The sequence below is a fragment of the Antechinus flavipes genome, chromosome 2, assembly GCF_016432865.1.
Source record: "Antechinus flavipes isolate AdamAnt ecotype Samford, QLD, Australia chromosome 2, AdamAnt_v2, whole genome shotgun sequence".
Classification (NCBI taxonomy): domain Eukaryota; kingdom Metazoa; phylum Chordata; class Mammalia; order Dasyuromorphia; family Dasyuridae; genus Antechinus; species Antechinus flavipes.
The window spans coordinates 524724411-524751202 of NC_067399.1; the positions used below are offsets into that span (position 1 = coordinate 524724411).

Genomic DNA, 26792 nt, shown 5'->3' on the forward strand with positions numbered 1-26792 from the left:
AATCGGTTTTTTCCTTTGATTCATGAGGAATTGACAATATTGAATTTCTAGGAAACTTGAAAGTATATAATTTTAGAAATTTGTTTATATAACTGGACTGTAATTGTGCCTTTTTAAAAAAAGAAATCTGGAATTTGGGGTAAAATGGAAAATCCTAAAATAAAAATACCTTTTTTCCCATTCAATATAGATCTCAGGAAGAGGATCAGAACTGATATAACGTGGTTGAGTTTCACTTTTTTTAGACTTCTGTCAGATAATTAGAAAAGATTCTCAAATTTGGTCCTAAGGAGGTAGGTAGTATGTTGAAATTGTTTAATTTCTTTATCGTTAGCATTTTTATGAGATTTGAATTAGTTACTTGTTATTGGGACATTGCTTAGTTTTATAATTTCAAACAGAAAAGTTAATTAAGGATAGCCAGTTTTTAGCCTAATGATAAAAATGATATCTGCAATTGTAGTTTGAACTGAGGGAATTTTCTACCTGAATCTCCATAGTTCTGTAAGGGAGAGAAAATGATTCACTAATGTACCATCATTATCTGATTTTGTTGTCTCTTCTATTATTCCTAGTGATCTTAAAAAACAAAACCAAACCAAACCCCAAATTCATGATCATATATTGCCCCTGTCTCTGTGACTTGAACAAAATGGAAAAATTTTGTCTATGTGTTTAGAAGGTCAGGTCTAGTGCTGTTTTGATTTGCCCCCTTTTAACTGAAGTTATAGCATGCAATATCCAGCTTGATGTAGTAGCAAGAAAGAATGTAATATACCATGGAGGTTGTGCTTAGTGATGCAAAGACTAAAGAACTGCAGAACTGAAAATCTACTCTTCTTTTTGGCCTTTTTCTATGTACTATCAACAATGCTCCCAATTCAAGATTTAATCATTGTTTCTTGACACCCAATTTTCATCAAGGATTAAGCTGACTATGTAATCACTTTGATTCACTTATCTAAAGAGTTAACAATACTGGGTAGGTTATTTTTAGTCGATGTTTTCCATGATAGATCTTTCTTGAGTGCCTCCATTTTTTTTTACTCAATTTCTTTAGTCTTTTTTGGTTGTTAATTTTTAAAGGTATTTTGGCATCTAATGATTCAAAATATTAGGTCAAATTCCCAGAATTTGCAATCTCTAATTTGATGAAGTGGGTACCTACTAAAAAAAGAATTTTACTGATGCCACTTTTACAATTTCATGGTGTTAAAAGTAGATTCAGAGTGACCTCTATGGAAATAATTTGGAAGGAACAAAATTATATTTTTCTTAACTCAGTGTCTAGGGTTCCATTCAAGTGATGACTATAGAACTTGAATGGGCATGTGTCAACTGAATGAAGGATACACACATGGCATCAACCTTTGTGATGGGATATTAGTTGCTTCCCTGAAGCTACATTCTTTCTTGCCAGTTAAGAAAACTAATGTTTCAAATGCTTCAAGAATCCTAAATAACAGTCATGATTATATGTGTACTGTATTATACAGTTAGGTCAGTTCATACGTATAACTTTACATAGTATTTTTGTGTAAAAATAGCTTTGGAATATTAAAATCATTGCAATAAAATACCTGCACTATAATATTAAATGTGTTCTTTGGTACCTAGGTGAATTTTTTTTTTAATGGATGGAATCTTGTTTCATTTTTTAAAAAATATCTGAACATTCCTTAACAAACAAAGAGAATGCACTAGTTTAGGAGTCATTCAAATTTTCATTGCTGGGTTTGAATCTGCATTTAGGTTATAGGCCTGGCAGGTTCAAACAATAGAAGAGCGAAATCCCACTTCTGTTCAAATGAACTCGGACAACTCCACACCATGTTGGCTGTGCTCCACGGCACAACCTTTCCTGAAGACCAACCCTGCCTATATCCCTAACCATTGGTGGTGGGTGTGTGTGTGGGGGTGTGTGCACGCACAGTACTGAGACACTATACACCTTCACGGTGTGCTAGAAGAGATGAAGGAGTCAGATCTGAAAAGATGTCCATTCAATGGCTAAAAATCACTATGCTTCAAACCACGAAAGAGCCAAGCACAGCAAGAATGATCATGGATGGACGGCGTAAGACCCAGCAGTTCTCTTGCTCATGACTTCCTCTGCCAAGTCGTCACCCTGCTGAAGTGTGTGTCTCAGAACAAAGTCAGGATGCAGGTGAGTTCAGTCTTTGGTTTCTTTGGACTATAAATAACTTTTTTTTTCAAATAATTCTAAGTATAAACCTGCTATCTTGAAGTCCTGGTCTTTTTTTTTTTTTTAATTTTTCTTAAATTTTTGTTTAAAGCTTTTCCACCGAGGTTTTAGTTTGTGGTTATTTCTTCATGCTTTGGTACAAGTGCTTGATGAAGAAGATGAATTGCTTGAATTGGTGCTGCCCTCGTCTTGCCACTTATCCAGACTCCTCCTCCTTGCATTCATGAAAAAGTTGCTGACGGTGCTCAGCTCCAACCCGAGCTGCTGGGAAATGGTGATTTGCAATTCTTTGGACGGACGCTTATTTTCTTTGAATATTGCATGTAGAGTTCGACGCTGGACATCTGTGAAGACCAACCTAGGCTTTTTGGGTGTGTTCCCTCTATCCTTCCCATGTTCTTGCTCTTTCCTTTTGCATGCTGCAATAAAACACATAGTCATGTTAGAATGTTACCTAGAAAAATATGGAGACCATAAAGCTGGGCTAATGAAATTGTCTAACTAGATGCATCTAATGAAATAATTTTATATTTTTGCTTTGAAATAATTTTTTTTCTTATCTCTACTTTCTTTGCCTTATGGCAAATTACAATTTTCTTTCTAATGTTTTTGTTATTTCATAGTTTAAAAGAAAACACTGTGTTGAGTTTCAATTGAATAAATCTAACAATGGAATTAACTAACACAGGACCAGGAAGACAGTTTCTTAAAGTGATTAGCATATTATCAATCTCTCCCTTTTCTTTCACAGCCCTATGCTGTTCTCAAACTGTCCAGGGTTTATCAGGGTTTGCAGTAATAGGTTTATACCCTAAGATGATTAATGATAGCAAGAAAAGAAGATAAGGTATAAAAGATAGAAGAAAAGAAGATAAGGTATAAATATATTTATAGTAGCACTATTTGTAATAACAAAACCTAGAACTTAATATCCAATGATCGGGGAAATGACTGAACAGACCATAGAATATTACAGTAATGGAATAAATATGACTATACCTTAAAGAATCGTGGATCCAAAGAACTCATTGAAGTGTAACACTTAAAACAAGGAAAAACTTAAAAAGTCATATAGAGTGAAGAAAGCACACTCAACAGAGAACAACATACACAATCTATGGCAATATAAAGGCTATTAAATGCAGTCTAACTACAACCAGCAATGTTAGTAACACGTTATCAAAATTAAAAGTGTTCATCCTCCTTTTTTGTTAGCAATCAGTATATTACAATAGTGCAAAGTGACATGTACTCTCAGACACATTCTTGTTTAACTGTTTCTGGGCAATGCACTTACAAGGGGTAATGGTAGTTATGGTGGAAGAAGTTGAGCAAAAGGAACATAGGAGAAATAGAATAAAAAAAGAGAAGGAGGAGGAAAGAGAAGGACTTAGCTGGAGAAGAAGGCAGTAAGACAAAAGAAAGATCAATGTGATTGTTAAGGTTCCAAAGTGATGAGAAGATATGAAACAGGAGAGACAAGTTGTTCAAGGAAGTTGAGAATATAAGGAATGAGTAACAGGGACAAAGGATAGAGAATTTTTCAGCCATAAAGGATGTAGATCGAGACCAGTGATCAAGGTGACAAGGTCAGAAAGCAAAGTTTGCTGAGACCTCATTTGGAATATTGCATGTTTGTTTTTACCACTTCCAGGTTATCAATGAGAAGGAATTATTCCTTAAAAAAGAACAACAAAACAAAACAACAGGATAAGTATTCTTCTGTGAAAACAAGGGAGGAAAATGAATGAAAGAAGCAGAAGGAAATTTTGATCTATGTTAGGAGATTAGAGGGTAATGAAATGTGATACAGAGGAGACAAATATAACTGGAGGGTAGGGGAAGGATGAGAAAAACTAGCTAATAAGAGTTATTATAAGTAGATTTTCTAAAGTAGAAAACAATTAATAAACAAATAGTATAAATAATAAACAAATTAAATCAACTGATATTTAGATTAGCTAAGTAAATACATAATTGATAGTTGGAAAAGTATATAACCCTTATATCGTCCAAAAGACATGGCTAAGAAAAATCATAAATATTCATTTTCCATCTAGAAGGGACAGAAGGATGGATGGTTTTGATGGGAAAAGCCAGCAATTGATAGTGTTAAATTCTCTTTCAGCTTATACTATGTTCTAAAGGTAGTTAGAGGCAGAGAAATCAGAACGGCAAAAGCTAAGAACTGAGATTTAAATTAATCAATGAAAGAAAAATTAATTCCTTGTAATGGCATTCGAAGCCCTCCATAATATGTCTGCAACTGATGTTTCTAACTTTATTTTTTATTGCTTCTCTTCTTGTACTCCTATACTTCATCCAAACTGGATTATTCATGTTTACCAAGGAAATACATTCTGAAACTTTGTTCACACTATTTCTTATACATCTTTGTCTATCCTTAAACGTCTCTTTAATGAAGTCTTAAATGATCTCCACCACCTTCCATTTCTTTACTATGAAGTGATCTCTTCTCCCTTTAAAATCCAACATCACTTTGTACCATTCATAAGTCTTATCACATGTTCAGTATTATATTTATTTGCATGTATTTCTTACCTGTTCTGCTAGACTATAAACTTCTTAAGTATAGGAAATATTTTTTATCTGTTTTTCTCTTTCCTTTAATATCTAGCACATAATAGGTGTCCAATAGTGCTTGTCAAAAATAAATGAATGGGAACCACTGATAATTTAAGATAATATGAGGTAATACCTTATACTCAGACAAGTTGATAGTGGGTTCCCTGATCAAAGAGGGTTGGAGAAACCAATTAATTTATTCAGAGGGAATTGCACTCCATATCTTCTTTTGTATTTTCCCCTAGCATGGGGAATTTTGATGGGTAAGTTGCTATTCTGCAAAACACTATTGCTGACAGGAGGAGGGAGAGAAAGTTCCCTTTTCCTCTCATTCCACTGAATTCTGAAAGTGGCACAGGGGAAATGATTACTTCTGCAGCTGGCACTCAAATGCCAGGGAGGACTGGCTTGTCTTAGAGTGTCTCAAGTTTGTTTTTTAAATACTATGAGTTGATATTCTCCTTCTTCCAGCCTTTCTGCTTTTTTTTAAAGGAGTTTTCTAACCAGGAATTCCCTACATCATAGATACTACAATTCTAGGTTCTCTTGCCCTCTCATTTGCTTTCTAAATATGAAAATCCAACTTCTGTGTCAGGACCTTAGTTCTAAAACTGACTCTGACATGAAATAGTTATATCATTAGGCAAATAACTTCACCTCTCTGGACCTCTGTTTATATATTTGTGAAATGAGATAATTGAATTAAATAATCTATTAGGCCCCTTCCAGGACTAATATTCCATTATTCTTTTTATAATTTAGCAAGTTATCACTTTTCATATAACTTTTCTTTTTCCCTTCCTCCTTTCTTCTTTCCTTTCTCTTTCCTTCCCTCCCTTTTTCTTCCCTTTTTTCTTTCTCCCTTTCTTTCTCCCTTCCTCACTTCCCTGTTTCCCTCCTTTCCTTTCTTCCTTTCTCCTCTCCTTCTTTTCTTCCTTTCCTGCATCTCTTTTCCCCTCTCTTCCTTCCCTTCCCTTCCCTTACTTCTTTTCTAAACTTATTGTAAGTTATGTTACTTCAAGCTATGTGGTTTGGTACAATCCAATTTAGCCCCTAGAGAGGTAAATCTGATGCTGTCATTGGCATAACAGAGCCATCTTATCTTTTAAGGCCTGGGGGAATTTACCAATATATCAAGTAATCTGTTTCAATGTATTTCATAATTCCTTGAGATTTTATTTCTTGTAGCCTCCCCTCATTGCTATAAATTTGTTTTTATTTGAAGGAAGATCAAACAAAAAGGCTGCAAACCTGGGATTATGTGTCTTTCAGTTTGGGACAATTTTGTAGTTGAGAGTATGATACCTTTTTGTTTTTCTCTATTTCAGTTTTCTTCCCTGTCTATCCCTTTAAAAGGCTTTCTGATTGAAATCTAATGCAAATCTGTCTGGTTATAACAGGTTTCTGGGTTATAGCACTGAGACTGTTAATTCCATCTCAGTTAATTCCAATTCAACAGTATAGCATTTTTCTCAGCTCTAGATATGCATGCTAAAATGTCACTATCTCATTCTCCATTGTTGTAATAACCCAAGAGTTATGGAAAAAAAAAAGCTTCTATGAGCATCTGGCTATGGATAATACCATACTTCTGGACTTTGGACCACTTACTTTCAGGAACAATATATTTACTTCCAATCTTCTATTAAAGACATAGGATAGAATGTTTCAAGTGCTTCTTTATCCCATTTTATGCATATTTGCCTTAATAGATTTAATTGTCAGAATGGATATTAATTATCCTATATTGAAGCTTTTAAAACAACTTCAAAATATCTGGAGCTAAAATTTGCTTTAATGCTCTTTATTATATTGAACATTTTGTGAAAATGGGGACAGCACATAAAGATACTGTGGAGATAGCAGATTTTACACTTGGGATCTCTTGAATTATACTTTTGGTTAATCACTTCTGTGCCAGTGACAACTCAGTTTCTTCAATTTTACAAAAAGAGACACAATTCACCTCAATTTTTGTCTTGGGGAACTTGTGAAGACAAGAAAATCAAGAGAGAAATGTAATGATACAAACATAATACACCATGTCTACTTGCATTTTTTTTCCTCTCCTCCCATATTCTCATTCCCAAATTGAGTATACATGAGGCAGTGGTGAGTTCATGAGAATTATAGAATATCAAGTATGTGGGTAGTCTTGCAATTCATCAATCTTCATTAATCTTTCAGATTCTCATTTACTTTTCCTAAAAACAGAAATTCAAGTGGCACAGCAAATAGACTAAAAATTCATTGGAATTCAGATATTTTAGCGCAGCCTCGTTTCTTTGAATAGCTTTGCTATGGTATAAATAAAACAAAAACACACACACACACACACACACAAAAGATCAAAAGGAAGTTCAGAAAGGGACATGGATAAGCAAGGGAGGTGTTGGTGCTTTCATGTTAAGTTTAAAGAAAAGTTTAAAGTTTAAAGAAAACAAGCTGTATGTAATGAATATTCATGGATTCATATACAATCCCTTTTCTGTTATTCCTAGTATATGGAAAGTTTGTATAAAGGAGTGGGATTCTTTGTCACCTCCTCTCCACTACTGTTCAGTTGATACAAGTTATATTATTTTAAAACATATGATGAGGTTTTAATTTGCTAAAAAGGTGTATTATAGTGTGATTCCTTTATGAGGTTCAAATAATACCTAGCTGATTGAGTCAAGAAGGGAATGGGATGGGCTGAGCAAACAAATTAATCATGCCCCTGGAGACTTTAAGCCTTGGACAAACTTCAGCAGTAGGGAAGACTGCAAGGCAGTAAATGCCTGTGGAGGAGAGGCCCTTGTTAATAGTGGAATATGGACTGAATTTCTGCCTCCTCTCCCCTCTTCCCTCAAATGACATGTTTTGAAAAAGAGCTTTTGTAGGAGTCACTACATCCATCAGGGAATACAGGAAAATATTCTAGCAGACATACACAGTGAGTCAGTCACATACAGAGAAGGAATCAACTTAACAAGTGTGACTCCTAGAGTTAGAAATTGCTTTGCCTGACTCATGACAATTGTACTATGAGATTGAGCCTATTCTTCTTTAGTAGGCTGTGTGTATTAGTGGGAGAGTGCACTCCAGGTTTATAGAAGGAATGTGGGAGAGGGTGTGCCAGGTTTATGGAAGGAATGTTTTATAATTACTGTTCTTGTTATGCCAAACACTTAAATACTTTTGTTGAAAACTAGTTGAATCTTTGGTTGTTTAGTTGTCAGTGTTTTATATTAGTTATGCTTTCCTTAGACATTCAATTATTTCAGTCATATCCAACTATTTGTGACCCCATTTAGGATTTTCTTGGCAAAGGTACTGGAGTAGTTTGCTATTTCCTTCTCCAGCTCATTTTATATTTGAGGAAATTGAGGCAAATGAGGGTTAAGTGACTTGCCCAGGGTTGAATAGCTAATAAATGTCTGAGGCTGGATTTGAACTTAAGTCCTCATGGATCCAGGGCCACCACTCTACTGTGCCACCAAACTTTTATTCATTGAATCTACTGACCTGTTAATAGAAGCATACCAATGGAGGCTCATGAGTTAGTGTGGTAGAAGTGTAGACAGAATGTTATTCTTAGAGCCTTAGATGGCATCTCTTCTCTGTAGACTCAGTGTTAGAGTTTGAGGCAAATTAATACATTAGTGTTTGTTAAATTCATAATTAAAAAAAAGAAATCAAGTAAAAAAAAAAGAAAAGTGAGAGGCTCCTCTTACAAATTTCTTTTAAATGATTCCTTTTGTTTTTCATTGCTCTCTCTTTGTGATCTTTTCCTTCCTCTTCTCTTTTCATCTTTTTCCCAATCAATTCATATATAGACAGATCAATAATTCATTCTTACTCACTGCAATTAATAATATAGCAAAAGCATTTGTTTTATAACTATTATTAAAGAAAAATCATAGATCTTAGAGATGTTACAAATTCACAATATAAATTTGGGAATAGGTTTTTTTTTGCCATACATGCTAATGGCTTCTGACAGTAGCAAAACTAAAAGCTTGAAAGAGAGAAAAGGCAGGGGTATTGGCAGAGGGACTTAAGGAATTAGAGTAGCTAATCTTTAGGATTGATGGCTTCCCTGGGATACTAAGGAAGAACTGATTGATTGATTTATCCAAGAAACCTTACCTACCCTCTGATGACTGAGTGAGATCCAACATGATCAGGAACTCTAATGGAAAGGACCAGATCGTAGAGTCATAAGGTCTTAGGATCACGGCTCTAGAGCTACCATCTAACATGATAGAACTGGGAATGGGAAGCAGACATTTTAAGAAGAAATTCTGGTACTTGCTCACAATTGTATAATATTTTAAAGTTTACAAATCACTTTTCTTATATGATCCTATAAAGTATGTAACCTTTCTTTTTCCCTTTCTTTCTTCCTTCTTTCTTTCTTTCTTCCTTCCTTTCTTTCTTTCTTTCTTTCTTTCTTTCTTTCTTTCTTTCTTTCTTTCTTTCTTTCTTTCTTTCTTTCTTTCTTTCTTTCTTTCTTTTTCTCTCTCTTTTTTCTTTCTTTCTCTCTCTCTCTTTTTCTCTTTCTTTCTTTCCTTTTTTTCTTCCTTCCTTTCTTTCTCTCTCTTTCTATCTATCCATCTATCCATCATCTGTTCATCTATCTATCTATCCATCTAGCTATCATGAGGCAGTTGAGGTTAAATGACTTGCACAGGATTATACAGCTAAAAAATGTCTGAGGTTGAATTTTGAACTTTCTGACTCCAAATCTGGCACTCTATCCATTGCACCACCTAGTGGCTCTACTTAAATGAACTGTTACCTATAAAATAGCTGAATAAAAAAAGGTAGTGGTGGTAGAACAAAAGCACCTACAAATTTTAATAGGGAGAAAAAACACAGAATACTGAGAATTTCCTGAGGAAAGCAAACCTGTTACATTCTAAAAGAGGATGGGGAGATGGAGAGGGAATTGGCCAGTAGATTCTTGGGCACTTAGAGGCAAATGTTTAAATTAGATTTAGGATCAGACTCCAGATCAATGATTCTTAAGCCAATAAACCAGAAATTTAAATATCATCTTTGAGTAGCTTTGCAGATTTTGTCCCTCTCCCTCCTAATTTCTTCCACTTTACCTTCTTCTTTCTCTCATATACTGGCATGTGACAGATCTAGGGCAACCCAAAAATAGAAAGTTCCTGACTTTCTGGTGCTGATAAACTTTCAGTTGCCACCATGAAAGGGCTATGGGAGTTGTCTGCATATCCTAAGAACATACTTTCCTTTTTGTTTCACTCCACTAATATTTCTCCCTAATAGTTTTGGCACAAAATAAGTGAGATCATAGAATCATATTATTTCATAGATTTAGAATTGGAAGGGATCTCAGAGAGAATATATATCCCAATTCTCCCAATTTTCAGATAAAGAAACTTTATAGAAATGACCTGCTTAAGGTAGCATAGGCAATAAGCATCAGAGGTCATATTTAAACCCAACTCTTCTGACACCAAAGGTAATTAATATTTTTCCTAGTACGCAAAAGCTAACTTACTATGTAATGAGATGAAATTTTAGGTGTATGATCCTAAGCAAACCACTGAATCCTGTTTAATTCAATTTCCTCATCTATAAAATGATCTGGAGAAGGAAATGGCAAATCACTCTAGTATCTCTGCCAAAACAAACCCAAATAAGGTCACAAAGAGTTGGACATAAATGAAAACAATTAAACAACAAAATTTAAAGGAGATAATATAAGTAAAAAGTTTGCAAACTTTAAAATTGATAATTATAACTATTGCCACTACTACTAAAAATTGAATTAACTACATTATGTTAAGATATTAATAGTTCTACTTTTAACAATAGCTTTATGGAATAATGATGCTGGGTTAAGTTCTATATTGTGGTAGAAGGTTTTTTTGGGGTACCAAATCTTACCATTTGGCTTGTCATATATTTTACCTACATGTAAGAGTAGTCTTGGTCCAGAGAAAGAGAACTTTAATAGGCTCCAGTAAGCCTGAGCTCACTCCACCAGTAATGGAAATGCAAACCTCAACAAATGCTCTTGTCCTCTGATGACTTTGCTTAGAGGCAGTTAGCATAGTTCAGTGCCAGGGAGATTTGGCAATGACAGCATTGAACCTCCATCTCAGATATGGATGGGAGACAGAGATAAAAAGTAAGGGACAAAGAAAAACCTGGTAGAACTGAAGGTTTTCTGATTCACTTTCTTCTTCCCCCCAAACTGGACAGTGACAGTTTTATTGTGTAATCTTGGCAAAGATAAACTAAGTTTTGTTAGTTTATATTTATAACCCCTCTGAAGGGCCTGTGCTTGGAGCTATAATTTCTGTTTCAAAGGAAAAAATAATCGTGTGCTGTGGAAATGGGGAAGTGGGGATTGCCCCTCACAGGGGGGACAAGGCAATTTATTAAGGACCCTATGAGAACTAGTGGGAGAGTCTGGAGTAATGAACCAGTGAAGTTGTGACAATCTCAACACTGTATTTTACTTACACAAAGAAAATATTTCTTCTCAAAATGAAGAAAGTGTGGGAAATGATTAAAGATTAAAAGACATAAAGGTAAATATGGTAGCTCTCTTATTAGCCCGGTTTGACAAATGAGTAATTTAAGGTCAAAGATTAAGCTACTTCAAAAAAAAATCATAAAATTTCAGAGTTGAGTAGGACTTTAAGGGCCACTTCCTTGAATTTATACTTGGGAAGGGAAATTCTCTCTGCTCCTTGCTGATTAAATAATTTTAAACCTTAAGGAAAGGTGAGCCACTATTTTTTGATTTAGTTCATCCCAGTTTTGGATGTCTGTATTTGTTAGAAAATTTTCCCCTAAAGATTATTTAACTCTGACTCTGAAACTTTTCCTATTATTCATAGTTTTGACCTCTTTGGGCAAGGAGAACAAATCTAATTCCTTTTAAAATACTTGAAAATAAGTGTTATGTGCCCCTTAAGCCTCTCCTTTGGGTATTAAATATTGGCTGAGCATTGTATATCAAGGCCTTTTACCTTCTCTATAATTTCCTTTGGATACTCAGTAACTTATCACTATCCTTCCTGAAATACGTTGCTAGGAATTTAATACAATATTGCAAATAATGACTGCTTTGCTTCTTTGAATGTGAATTTAATTAGCTATAAAATGAAGGGATTAGAGGAAATGGCTTCTTCCAGCTATAGACCTTGTAACTCTACTCTTTGGGACTAGTTGACTATTCTGGAATCCACTTTATTTTACTAATATTTAGTATGTATCTCTCCATACTTTCTTCACAAAGAGCAAGAGAGGATTCCTTATATGCTTTGTTGAATCCAGGTATCTGTTAACCATCTAGTTTCCTGATTTGATGATACTATCAAAAAAAGAGAACAAGATTAGTCTGGCATGATCTATTTTCAATGAAGTCATATTGACTCTATGATAATTTATTTATTTATTTTAAAGACATTTACATAATATCTAGAAAGCTTAAAAATTTTGTCAGGAATCAGAATTAATCTCATTGACCTATTGTTTTTAGACTCCTTTCGTTTAAAAATTGTAACATTTGCTTTTCTCCAATCTTGGGGTATCTTTATTAATCTTCACAGTTTTTCAAAGATCATTGACAGAGGCTTAGTTGTTAACCACGGCATAGTTGTGACCTTTTTCAGTGCTCTATGATTTAGTTCAGCTGGGTCAGATAATCTGAACTCAGAAAGGCAGCAAAGTGTTTGAAATGAAATCCTTATATACTTGGAATACCAATTCCCTATTAGCTATTTTTGTTCTACACAAAAAACTCTTCTGAGCAGATAAAAAAGAAGCCAAAGAATTGTTGGCCAACTCTGTCTTTTCTCTATCATTAGATAACACCATCTCATCTTATTCCTTCTTTGATTCTTTTATTTTTCCCAACATGGCTTTAAAAAAATCCTCTTATTCTTAGTCTACCTCTTGTGCTTTTTTATAAGATGATCAAGGAATGGGACCCATCTGAGAGTGAGTCCATACAATATTTGTCAGGATGAAGAAATGTATAGGAGGGACATTAGGAAGAACTGGTATGATTGATATCTTTATCTTTGCAAATAGTAAATGGTGATTAGCTTATGCCATGGGTCTATTTGTTAAATATATTGATGCGCTAAGAGTCAGGTTTATGGCCAATTTCATCAAATACTCACATGTAGAATATGGTAGAAACTGTAATAATGAATTACTTAGGGATGACACCATAGGACACACTTAGAGTAATTAAAATTCAAGGGATGAAGGGCTTTGATATGAGTTTTAGAGAGAGGACACAATGTGTGATAGTTTAATTGTTACTAGATGAAAGAAGACAAAGTTGTTGACAGAACTTTGTTTTTGGAATCTTTTACCTGAAGGAGAGATTTACTTTTGTTTAGGACACTGTTCAATGATCTCAGCTGTGTAGCTAAAAATCCCCTCTTTTCTTCTCTGAACCAGACAGGGCAGAGCACTATGGTGGCAGGGGGGGGGGGGGACCTTGAGACAAATCATCCTCAAGTTGTTTCCTTTCTCATTTCCCTTCCTCTCCAGTATTTTATACAGAGGAAACTTTTTTTTTTTTAAGATAACAATAGATGAAGGTTTAAAAAATGACAAATAGCAATGTGGGAGGTGTGGGATGAGAAAAAGGATGGGAGAAATTATGGCTGATTATATCATTGATATTCAAATCATACAATGTGGTACAATGAAAAGAGAGATGGATGTGATCTTAGAGTAATTGGCTTGAATCCTAGTTTTATAACTTAATATTCTGTTCTTGGACAAATTAATAATACCTATGTAACTTAGTTTTCTCATTTACAAAATGAGATTGGCGTTAAGGTTTGCTTATAATTATGATCTCAGGAACTTAATTTATTTTTAACATTAATTCTTGTTCTTTACATTTTACTATCTTCCCTTGTCATTACCTGTCACTGAAGACCTACAAAACACCAACCCATAGCGGAGGCCCAGAGCTATAGCCAGGAATTTTTGCACTGGGGATAAGTACTATAAACCCAGCTTTTGGCAAGATACTAAAAGTATCTTTTTTTTTTTTTTTACACTAAAAGTGTAAAAGTGGGGTTGCTACACAAACCTGTTACATGGAAAGTTTGGTGCTTTTTGTCTTGAGGCCAGTTTGAGAAAGTAGATGATGACAAAGTGAGCAGGGAAAGGGTCTAAGGAGCTCACTCCAGCTATTATTTTCCTTTTTAAAACTGTCATTCTTTCCAAGTAGGTGCTAAACTTTGTTATTTCTATGCTTCTCAAGGACTTTTAAGAGCTATAAATTCACCATCCTCTATATTTGACACTGGTTTAGAAGGGTGGTGAGGAGGGGGGCTGTAAAGGCCTGATTGTTTAGCCCTAATTATAGCTCTGGAGGTGCCAAAGAGCAAGCTCAGCCCTGAAGCTCTATTATCATTCTGGAGTTGGACACCACTCATCTGCAGCAAGTGTAAGCATACAAAAACCTAATGGATATAGATGAATAAAACTCTAGTGATGATTATGCCTCTTCCAACTATCAAAACAAGGTGCCTAGCAAAATGTCCTATAAATAAAAAAGTGCCCGATTCCTAACCTAGCTCCCTCTTATCTGTAAGAAGTAAGAATGTTACTGCTGCTGTAGACAAAAGGCTGTGGTCTCCCTTTTTTCCAGGAGCGGGAAGCTGGACGGGAGCTGCTATTTTGTGATTCCTTTGTCGTTAAAAAAACTCAATAAATAAAGGTAATGGAGGGCACAGTCATCCCAGAAACATTTGGGGTCTGTTGAAATGACTTGGAAACTTTTTTTGGAATCTCACCTATTACTGGATCCTCTTGCTATATTAGAGAACCGAGCCAGAAAATAACTAAGATCCATGTAGAACAAAAATAGTGAGAATTAGGTGATATATATGTGTGCTCTATACACATATGTGTGCTGTGCTCTGTGTTGTATCTATTTTTGTTGATATATATATATATATATATATATTATATATATATATCCATGTATATATATGCATATATATATATATATATTGCTGAGGCAGTTGGGGTTAAGTGACTTGCCCAAGTGTTAAAGTGTTAAGTGTCTAAGGCCATATTTGAACTTAAGTCCTCCTAACTTAAGGACTGGTGCTCTATCCACTGCACCATCTAGCTGCCCCTGTTGCTATACATCTTGAGCTAGGGTTCAGATATGATAAAACTGAAATGAAAGATTATTTTCTTCCAATATTCCTTTTCCTCTCTCTCTCCTTTCAAAAACCAACATTCACAAACAGGAGAAGCAGAAAGGTAAAAAAAGAGAAAATGAAGTGTAGAAAGCAAGAAAAAAGTTATTCACTTCAAATAGAATGAAACTTAAATTTTCTTTTTAAAATTCACTCAACTTGAAAACCTTTCTCTTGTACTCCATTCTTCTTCAAATCCTAAATCTTTTGTTTTCATTCAATAGGTCTACCAGGTTGAAAAATAGTAGATTAAAAAGCATTTAAAGATCATATTAGATTAATTGGATGGCGACACGACATAGTTGATATAGAGCTAGACACTGACCGTGTACTTTGGATTCAGGAAGACTTGTGTCCAATTTGCCCTTCCAATACATATTGACCACACAATCCTGAGCAAATCTTAATGCCTAGAGCAAAACTCTAAAGACAACGAATTGTAGTACAGGTGGTGATCATCATTGGTAGAAGGACTCACTTTACTGGAAACTACCTATGCTATTAAAATCACAGCTCTGACACCAACCCAGCAAAACCAAAAGAGTTAATCTTAACTAATTATGTGCAAATTGGTCCCTTAAAAGATTCATTGAGTAATCACATAAAAATATATGTCTTTCTATATTGGTGGTAGGGTGTATATGATGGCAAAACATTGAGATAGTGACTAAAGTCATATTCAGATGAATATGGGATGCTAATGAATTAGTCTTTTTATTTCACCTTTACTCTTCCCCTCCCCACCAATTAGTCCTTTTTAACTGTATGAAATGAATTTTTTATGGATGTTGGTTCATTTCTGACTCAAGACACCAATGTGCTTGGATGAAAAATGTTTTTTTCATCCAGGTTCCTGTTATCTGCCTGATTGGTTTAGAGTGTCAGAGAATTTATTTCCTTTATTTGGTAGTTTTGTTTTGTTAAAATACAAATGTTAGTGATATACCTGAAGGATCTTAGATATGGCAAGAAACATTGGAGATCTTAGAAGATTTTTGTTGTAATGGGCTGAGGCTTGAGTTGATGCACTGAGGTCCCAAGCACGTGAAGCTAAATAGTAATTGGACCATACTCTATTAATATATATGCTTGGAGAAAGAATGGCCCCGCCCACTCTTTGTGCAAGTCCTGATGTGTTGTATAGGAAATGATGTTTTTGGTGGGTGGAAGCAAGGGACTGAAAAGGGAAGCGGAAGGAGAGCCTGCTGGCTGGAGTCTTGACACAGCTGCTCGCATTGCCATTGCGACAGCCCTTCAGCTCTGATCTCCCTCTGCTGGCTGGGCTTCCTGTCGCAGCTGCCCACATTGCTATCACAATTCTTCTTGCCCATATTGCTAACACAATCCCCCCTCACCTCTACTGAGAATAAAGATTGAAGATTTTCCCCTTAATCTAAATTCCTGACTAAGACTGATTTTAAATATGCAGTCATCACACTTTGTATTCCAAATTTTTAGGATTTTTAAATTTCTGAGATTCTAACCTGGGACTATAAAACTATGGAACCTTGGAACAAATATTTGATAGTACAGGAAGAAATCCTAAATTAAAGAACTTCTCTAGTATTTACTCTTCTAATTCCTAGATGGAGTTTATTATGTGAAAAGTATTTCAAAAGCAAATTCATTATTAATTGGTTGAAGTTTATGAAGGGAGCATTTTCCAACAGGAAAGCAATTTTCAGAAAAAACAATACACAAAATGACTATCATGGTGTAAGTCTAAAATTCAGCCAGATAATTGGATAAATGTAATTATACTGATCAAAAAACTTGACCTTGGAAAAGATTTGAGAAAATGCAATCTACTGACCTCCTTTGTAGAGGAGGACTTGGAATACTGTGAGACATGTTATATATTAATTTTGGTGAACTGGATTTTTTTCTTTTTCTTTATTTCAAGAGATGGATCAATGAGTAAGAGACATGGAAAGATAAATTCAGAAATGAAGGTGACAAAAAACCAAAATCTATCAATAAAATTTTTTATCATTAAAGTATTTTCATGCAAAGATTGGGGATGCAGGTAATTACTCTTTCTGTCCCTTTCTTACCCTGAGAAGAAGACCAGCAAACATAAATTAAAAGTTCTATATTTTATTTAGTAGCCATTGAAAAGCTTACCCTAGTTTCAATAAATATTTGTTGTTTTGAAGCATATCAAGAGTGTGGATAAGATGCCAGAGTAGAAAGAAGAAATAGAGTAAGCTCTCTCTATTCCTTAACTCCAACAAACACATCTGGAAAATGTATCAGGTTGAAAACTAGTTGGAAAATCCAAGAAAAAAATTGGATGAGTAATTTTCCCAGCATAGATCATCATAGGGAGATAGAGAAGTCTGTGGATACTGGAGGTAGGTTATGTCATGGAACTGCTTCACAGAATAATATAAGGCAAAGAGGCACTGGGCAATAATGCAAGAAAAGGCCCTAGATCAAGTATTGTGCAGGGTACAGGAATAAGTTCAAGCTGGTAGCTCTCTTGCCCACTATTCAGTTCTGGATTATAGATCCAAGGATAAATGAAGAGCATACCTATATATGGTATCACAGTAGCTGGAGCACTGGACCTGGAGTTAGGAAGATCTGAGTTGAAATTCCACCTCAGATATTTAACTAGTTCTGTGATCTTGAGCAAGTCATTTAACTTCTATTTGAATCAGTTCCTTCAACTATAAAGTAGGGATAATAATACACCTCCTAGAGTTGTTGTGAGGATTAAATGAGATAATATTTGTGAAGCACTTAACAGTGCTTAGTAGTTAAGTACTATATATATTAGGTACTATATTATATACATAGTAGGTAGTATATAAATGTTTGCTATTGTTGTTGGTGTTGGCAGTGGCTTTCTAAGGTGAGGAATGGTCACAAGTCCTAAAATCTGTTTTAGTTGAACAACAATTTCAGAAGCAAGCAGCAGCTGTGTGACTTGCACTCCAGAAGTAGAACATGGGTTCATTTCCAATGCAGCTTGGTTTGAAGTTTACTTTGAAATAACCAGGGCAGGGATCCCAAGTGAGGGGAATCTGAAGTTCTATTACTTTGAAGCAACCAGCTAGTTGATAATGGTTGAGTCTAGCAACAAAACACTAATGTTCCAAATGCAGTAAACTACATGCATGTGATTCAGACCCAAACTTAGGACAAGAATGCATACAATTCAGACCAGGGAGGCAGTACTTAGAATTCACCATATATCAAACCACTGGGGAGCATTGTAAGCTTATAGTCCCCTGGCTAAGCTGTTCTTGAGATCCTGGAATAATATAATGTTCAACATGTTAAGAAAGAAGTTGTAGAACTAGAGAATATTCTCTCTAGAAGTATGCAGAGTCTGACCCTAAATAACAAGTCTGAACTCAGGAAATTGACTGGAAGAAGACGCAAACAAAAGAATCCTGACATAAAAAACTATTATGGTCACAAAGATGCTCAAGACTCAAACCCAGAAGAAGAAAATGATTCCAAAATATCTATAAGCAAAAGCTCAGAGAAAAACATAGCTTGGACACAAGTTCAATTAGAATTCCTAGAAGAGATGATGAAAGAATAAAAAAGAAAATTATAAAAAAGGTTTGATAAATGAAATGGAAGAGCTGGAGAAAAATAGGAATGAGGGCCATGGTAGAAAGAAATGATAAGGGAATTGACATTTTGACATAAGAGGGACAACGTCTTGTTCAAATAAAAATTAGAATTAGAATGGGGCAAATAAAAGTTAATAACTCTAAAATATCACAAGAACTTTTAAAATAAAAGTCAAAAGACTGAAAAAATGGAAGAAAGTATAAGACATCTTTTAGCAAAAAAAAAAAAATAGATTTGGGAAAAATCCAGGAAAGATAACTTAAGAATCACTGGACTACCTAAAAGTTTTAACCAAAAAGGGAACTTATACATCATATTTTAAGAAATTATTTTTAAAACCCTGCTTGGATCTCTTAGAAACAAAGGGAAAAGTAGAAATAGAAAGAATTCACTAGTAGCCTCCTTACAGAAACCAAATCAAAAATATTGTATAACCAAAATCCAGTTTCCTGGTCAAAGAAAAAATACTTCAAATAGCTAGGAAAAAAGAATTTAAATACTGAGGAGTCATGGTCAGAATTTAGCAGCCATCGGAAAGCTTTAATATAGTATTTTAGAAGGCAAAGGATATAGCTTACAACCAAGAAAAAACTTACCCAGTATAATCTTACAGGGAAGAAAAAATGGATTCTTAGTGAAATATAGGACTTCTAAGCATTCCTGATGAAAAGACCAGAGTTGCACAGAAATTTTGAAATATAAAAACATGAGTAAAAAGAAGTAAAAAAGTTAAACATAAATAATTATAAGAGATAAAACAATTATAAAATAAAGACTCTAGGAGTAGTTATATAATATCTTGATCTTTAAAAAAAATTGAAAGGGAAGAGAAGAGGATTACACTAGGAGGCAGAAGGGGTGCTAGGATAGAAAAAATAATCACACATAATTAAGAATATGCAAGAAGAATTCTACAAAGAGGAAGGGGTTGTGGAGTGGGTGCTACTTGAATCCCACTCTCATTGCAACTACTTAAAGAAGAGGAAAACACACACTATTGGTTACAGAAATAAAATTAATCAAAAAAAGGAGGAAATGGGGGAGAAAAAAGAGGAAGAAATAAGTAGTGCAGGTTATTCTAAAGATGTACAAAAATATTTATAACCACTTTTTTGATGGTGTTAAAACTGGAAACGAAGAGGGAGTCCATCAATTGTGGAATTGCTGAACAAATTATGTGTATATAAATGTGATCAAATTTGCTATAAGAAATTATGAAGGGGATGGTTTCAGAAAAACCTAGGAAAATTTGGATGAACAAATAAAGAGTGAAATGAGTAGAACCAGGAGAACAATATATGCATTGATTATAAAAACACTTTACAAAGTCATAGGAATTTTGAATAATGTAATGACCAATTAAAATTTCAGAAACTCAAGATGAAACATGCTACTCACTTCTTAAAAGGTGAAGGACTCAGACTTCTTTTCTGGATGTGGCCAACATGGAAATTTATTTGTTGGTCATGTTTGTGACAGAAAAACCCCAATAAGGGCATTAAAGAAATACAAAACAAAAAAAGAAAAACTGGCAAAAAATTGTCATTTAAATATTCATAATAATTATTTATTTTGTAATAGTCATTTTCCTTAAAAAGCAATATTAACTTACATTTTGAATAATATTCTAGTTAATAGATATTTGTAAAGGGATTAGAATGTAATAAGTACAGTTTTAAAGAATCAGGAACACTTTTCCTTATACTGAAGGAGCATGTTACTCAGTGATATACTGGGAAACATTTAACAAATAGTTCTTTAAATAAAAAATGTACACAGAACCACACATTTAAGTTTAATCTGAATTATTAACATTTTCTCCCTTACTTTCTTAAATCTAGATCATCACCAAAATGATTACTCAAACTCCCAAGTTATAGCATTTGCCATCCTTTCCAAAGTGTAAATGCTCAAAATGAAAACCTTACATTTGATTTTCAGGAACCAAAAGCAGCTAATTCTTGTACATCCTTACCCTTTCCTTTTGGTTCTTTGTTCTGGAACATCATTTCTTGTCTCTTCCACAAAATCACAGCATTGTTAGATGGAAGTAACCACAAGAAGTCTAGCCCAATCTGGACTTTATCAATAATCTCTTCTATATCACAAGTAGACAACATATTTCCACTTTAAAACTTACATTAAGGAGAAACCTATAATCTCCAATCCACCTTCAGATAGCTCCAGTTGTTAGGAAGTTTGTCTTTCTGGTAATTCCAAAGCTGTCTCTCTCCTACTTCTATCGGTTCTTTTCTTTTCATTCCCTGGGGCCAAGAATAATAAATTTAATCTCTTATCACTTAAATTAACGAGCATTAACCTTTTACTTACTAGGTTCTACTCTTATGCACAGGAAATAGAAAAAAGAGAAGTGAAAATAACCCTTACCCTCAAGGAGATGATATTCTAAACCATGAAATACTGCATTCCTTTTCTGATTCCTTTCAATTGCTGGTGTTATCTCTTCTCTTTTTACTTTGTGTGTATTCTGTGCATATTTGTTTTGTATATATATGTTTATAGAGTATGTATTATCTTCCTCCATAGAGTGCTCCTTAAGGACAGAAATATTTTTCCTTTTGTTTTTTGTATTTTTTTTGCTTTTTTGACTTCCTTGTAAGGCTCAGATAAAATCCAACTTTCTGCAAGAAGTCTTTCTTGATCTCCATTAATGCTAGTGCCATCTATATCTTTATCTAAGATATTATTTAAAATGTTTGGCATAACAGGGATAAGACATTTAGCAAATGAGATTGCTTACAATTGGAATACAGGATGTCTTGTACCCTGAATGAGAAACCTATCCCTAGAGCAATAAGCAGGAGCACTGGAATCTCCTTTGTGAGAAGAGCTATATCTTCCCTTCTCTCCTCTTTGCCATCTTACTAGGGTTGAAGATAATTGGCAGGTTTACACTGGGGACAAAGCCTTCTCCCTATTTGATGAGCAGATTTCAAAGATGCAAGCTGACTCACTATTTAAAAAGTCATTCATTTTTTATGTCTCATTGTCACAGTGAACTCTAGAAGAAAGCCAAAGTAAAACTCTTTTCCTTGTGAAATTCTAAGCCTTAGAAGACATAATCTTTATTAGAGTAGTCTCTGACTATAAGGCAACCAAAACTAAGATTGTGGCAAAGAACCATATTATTGTCTATTGAAGAATGCCTTGAATGTATCTGTCAACTAATATACTGTCTTATCATCTTACAGTGTTCTTTGTAAATGGTAATGAGGCTACTCATTGGGGCATTCATTCTGTTTATGCAGCAGTGAAGATGGATTTGTGCTAATCCTTCAACACTCTTTCATCCTAGACCCTTTGTGACCAGTGGAATGCATTTGCAAGATCATTGACTGGAATGAGCAATGGTAATGTGAATGTGTATTGGAACAAAACTAAGAACTAGTCTCCTGTATTAAAAAAGAATCTAGATTTGGAGAAAAAAATCTGAGTTTGAGCCTAGTATCTTTTACTATGTGACCTGAGACTTCTCATTTTCTTACCTATAAAATCACCTATAAAATATTTACATTATCTACTTCAATAGTCAAATGAGATTTTATATATGCAAAGTGCTATGCAAATATTAATTACAGGGTAAAATTCCCAATTTTGACCTTATTATCACTTTCCTTTATTAAGCAGGACCAGGGACAGGAATTGAACCTATAATTTCACTGATATAGAAAACTCTCAGATGAGGAATCTCCTATTAATGCAAATTGGTAGCTTTTCTTACACTTGGTAGCCTTAGAGAGTTGTCTGGACATTAAAAGATTAGATGACTTGGCTAAGATCATATAGTCAGCACGAATTGCTTGTATCTAAGTCTTCTTGGTTCAGAGACCAGCTCTCTATATTCTGTATTATATTATGTTACCTGTTAAACTGAGCTACCTAATAATAATCTATAATATAATAATTTCTTCTTTGTCCCAGCTTCTATTCATTATGTCATTATGCAGTCTAAGATGTTTCTAATTCCTTCTTGAGAAGCAATATCCTCTCCATCTTCCAATTTTTTAATGAATAATTCCTATAAAGTCTTTCCAGAAAACCTAATTTACTGCTAGGGACAAGGTTTCAGTTAAAATTAGTTTAATAAAGATAATGAGGCAGTGTAGGATTAGGAGGTGGAAGAAGATACAGATGGTACCTGTTAGCACTTTGCAAGGGCTCTGGAAATAGGTAAATGGAATGTGCTACATCATAGTATCCTTGGAGCTGATATATCTCTGTTCAGACAGCTCTAACTGTACATCATTGAGTAGAATATGGCATGATAGCAAATATCATTGGGGGAAAGAGAAAGGAATAAGCATTTATAGTGCTTGGTGCCAGGTAATATACTTTACAAAAATTATTTCATTTGATGCTTACAACAATCCTGCAAGATAGGTGCTATTATATCCTTACTTTATAGTTGAGGAAACCAAGGCTAATAGAAGTTAACCAACTTGTGCAGGATCACATAGGTAGTGAGTTTCTGAGGTCATTTAGTTTAGGCAAAAGGAGCAGTCAAGGCTGATGGGAGCAATACAGCTTTGACTGCTAGTGTTGGAGTCTTCTTTTTATGTTTTCCTTTGTGGTGAGTGGATTTTGTGTTTGCAGATGTCTGTGTTGGACTAACTTGTTCTGTTCTAAAGCTTCTAAGCATCAAATATATATCATCATCAAATATACATCATCATCAATTGGACATACATCAAAATTGGAGAGCAAAGTGATGATGAAAGTAGAATCCAAATCCAGATTCTAACTGACTACTGAATTGTACTGGATACGATTACTTATAATTAGAGTTGTGTCTAGCAGAAAATATTCAAGGTAAGATATTTCATTTTTCATTTTCTTAAGTAATTAGCACTATAAGTATGTTTCCTATTATTGTGTTTTCATTGAGTAGGTGAATCTTTGTTGGCATTATTGGAATTTATACATGTAGATTTTTCATTTTTCAATAAAAAAAAACCAGAGACTTTCCAGATTTGAAGGATTCTTGGTGGCTATCTGGTCCTTTCCATATCTGAAATAAGGTATTGACTGAATAAGAGTTGATTTTACAACATACCTTGTAAGTGGTCATCCAGCCTTTGCTTGAAGACTAGGGAAGGAGAATGCATTATTTCCAAAGTTGTTCTTTGAACTGAATACCTCCTAGTTCTGCCCTCGGGGGTCAAACAGTGAAATTACTTTTGTATATGACTACTCTTCAAATAAGCAAATCTCACTATCAGATTCTCTAATCCAAGCTTTCCCTTCTTGGACAGTAAAGTACATAATGAATATAATGCAAGATTTGTCATCAGAAAAGCTTGGGTACTACTACTGCTTCACATACTAGTTGTGTGAACCTGGGCAAGTCATTTAACCTCTGTTTTTCTCATTTTTCTCAATTGTAAAATGAACATTTAGCTCTCAAGGCTGCTCTGAGAATCAAATGAGATTATTACATGTAAAGTGCTTTGAAATCTTAAAATATTCTATAAATATTAGCTATTCTTATGGCTTAAATGCCCCAAGTTTATCATGTGACTTCATCTCAAGATTTTTCTGCTTTGGATATACACTACCATTGTCTTTCTTAAAATGTGGTACCCAGAACTGAACACAGTTGTCCAGAATTGATTTAATGAGGACAGAGAACAGTAACTCTATCACTTTTCTTATTCCTAGACATGCTGCTTCTCAATTATATTATAGGATCATAGATCTCAAATTGGAAGGGACTCTAGAAGTCATTTGGTCCAGCCCTTTCATTTTGCAGATGAAGAACTTGAGGAAGATAGAGAAAGAAAGAATAGACATATATATTTCATATATCAGAATATCTATAGTTACACTATTTGAAGTAGCAAAGAACTAGAGATGAAATAGATACTCATTGGATTTGAAGGTACACAAATTGTGTCACATGAATATAGTATAATATTAATACACTATAAGAAATTATGAATATGAAGAATTCAGAAAGGCATAAGAAAAAAACTTACAGGAACTGAATAGTGTAAAACAGGCAGAATTAGAAAAACAATAAACACAAATACCACACCAAAGTAAATGGAGAGAATACAAAAATGAAAATACTATGTAATTATAATAATCAAATTTGGCTACAGAAAAGAGTTGAGAAAATACACTTTTCTTCCCCTTTACTAAAGAAGTGAGGGACTCTGAGTATGCAGTATTGCATATCATCAAAATGGTCAATGTATTCAGTTGTGATGAATTTTTTTCCTTCAAAAATTCTTTGTTATAATAAATAACTCATGGATCAGAGACAGTACAGAAGAGATATACTTGGGAAAAAATGTGATATGAAAACAAAAGATGTCAATAAAGATAAAATAATTTAAAAGAGAATATCAAGCAGAAGTCCTTCTAACTTTGTCTAATACTCTTTGAACTACGTCATATTGCCTCTCTAACAACTTTGCTCATGCTATTTTCCATGGCCAGAATGGTTTCCTCTTCATGTCCTCTGTCCTGCTACCTCTGTCTGATGAAATTCCATCCTTATTTTAAAAACAAACTTGATGACACCTCCTCCATGAAGCCTCTGATTATTCAGCTCAAAGTGAATTCTTCTTCCTCAAATTCCTTAGCACATTTTATCTGGAATGTTCCTTAGAACTACTATGTTATTTTTCATTAACAGTTTATGCACTTGTCTTTTTCTCTCCCTAGAGAGAAGGATTTGTCTAATTTTATTTTTGTATCCCCAGGACCTATCAAAGTAAATGTATACAGAAGGTGCTTGATAAATGTTTTTCCAGTTGTTGAATTTATTGAATTCCTATTTAGGGCACATTGCATTTTGAAATGATAATGAGATTCCCCAAAGACCATGAGTCAGCACAGCTTTATATTTGATTAAGATGTGCAGCTAAAAAACAAACTCAATTGTTGCAACAGAAAGAAAGTGGAAACTAAATTGTTCAAAATTCTGACTATCATATAGTAACTTAATGAAGATAAAAACAATTTCCTTGCTTATCATCTTTGAATAGGTGTATTGATGAGTAAATCCTTCTATCATTACTTAGTGAAATTGTTTTTTATTTATATTTTCATTTTATTTATTTTTGTTTTTAGCAATGCATATTCTGTTTACTTAAAAGTTGTAAGGAAAAGAGGAAGGAATTTAAGGTTGCTAAGGAAAAAACAAGCAGAGCTGAATTTTGCGGTTTCTTGAAAAAACTTTAAACAGCTTAAAAAGATCCAGCTAATAAGACATATTCTTTTCAACTACAAAGTCACCTACAGGGACCTTTGGCAATTCTGACACAAGGTATCTATTAAAAGAAGGGACTCTTGTGGACTTAGGTAATAGGTTATAATTGTGATAGTTGGATCAAAAGAGCTCCAATCAAGAGGGTGGTGAAAAAAGACACTGTGCAATTATTACAAAAACTAGATTATCCTTTAAAACCCCCCTCACTATCATAATAAGCTAAAATTTCTTTCTAAGGTGATAGTTTGTTTGGGGACATAAAATTGCATATATAACAGAATTCTAAACTATAAGACAAAAATTAAAAGTAGGCTGTTTTCTATCAAAGCAAAAAAGGACCTACTTAATTATCATTTTCCTTTTTCTCCTGATGCCCTTTTGTACATTTTGGCTCAGGTTTTTGGCAAATGTTATCCAGAGAGCAGACATAGTATAATACAGTTATTGACATTTCCTAATAACTAATCAAAAGGTTCACAGTCAAATAAGTTATCATCTGCAGACAATTCCCATCTCTGTCTTAGAGTTTGGTCAGAATCTTGTGCCCAAACATCTGGTTTGCATGGTAACGGGGATAATGCATGTGTGTTAGGGGGAAAGTGAAGAGGTGCTATAAATATAAAATATAACTCCAGAACAGCACCTCTTTATGGCAATTCATCTGAAAAACTTCTAGGAGTACATGGGTTAGTAGACATCAAACTCAATATGACAATGTATTATGGTGGTTAAAAAAAAGGTAATGAAATATTGAGCTGCATTAAGAGACATATCTTTGATGAATAAAGTTATTAAAGTTCTACTATACAGACAACATCTAGAACACTGTCTTCAGTTCTGGGTATCACATTTTAGGAAGAATACGAATAATTTAGAGAGCTTTCAGAAAAAGGCAACTAGATTGGTGAATGATCTGGCATTCATGTTTTGTGAGCTTTTGTGACAGAACTAGGAACAAATT

At 34.2% G+C, this 26792-nt stretch overlaps 1 protein-coding gene across 2 annotated transcripts in view; it reads right to left on the reverse strand.

Annotated features, from left to right (window-relative positions):
- Nucleotides 1–1469: 1469 nt before the first annotated feature.
- ONECUT1 (one cut homeobox 1) overlaps nt 1470–26792 on the reverse strand; it is a 39852-nt gene continuing 14529 nt past the window's right edge. The window contains exon 2 of one of the 2 annotated variants that reach the window (XM_051980678.1): nt 1470–2625. In XM_051980678.1, the coding sequence (XP_051836638.1) occupies nt 2333–2625 (293 nt within the window). In that variant the 3' untranslated portion in view covers nt 1470–2332. The remainder of the gene's footprint in view (nt 2626–26792) is intronic. The other variant, XM_051980679.1, reaches the window with a different exon arrangement.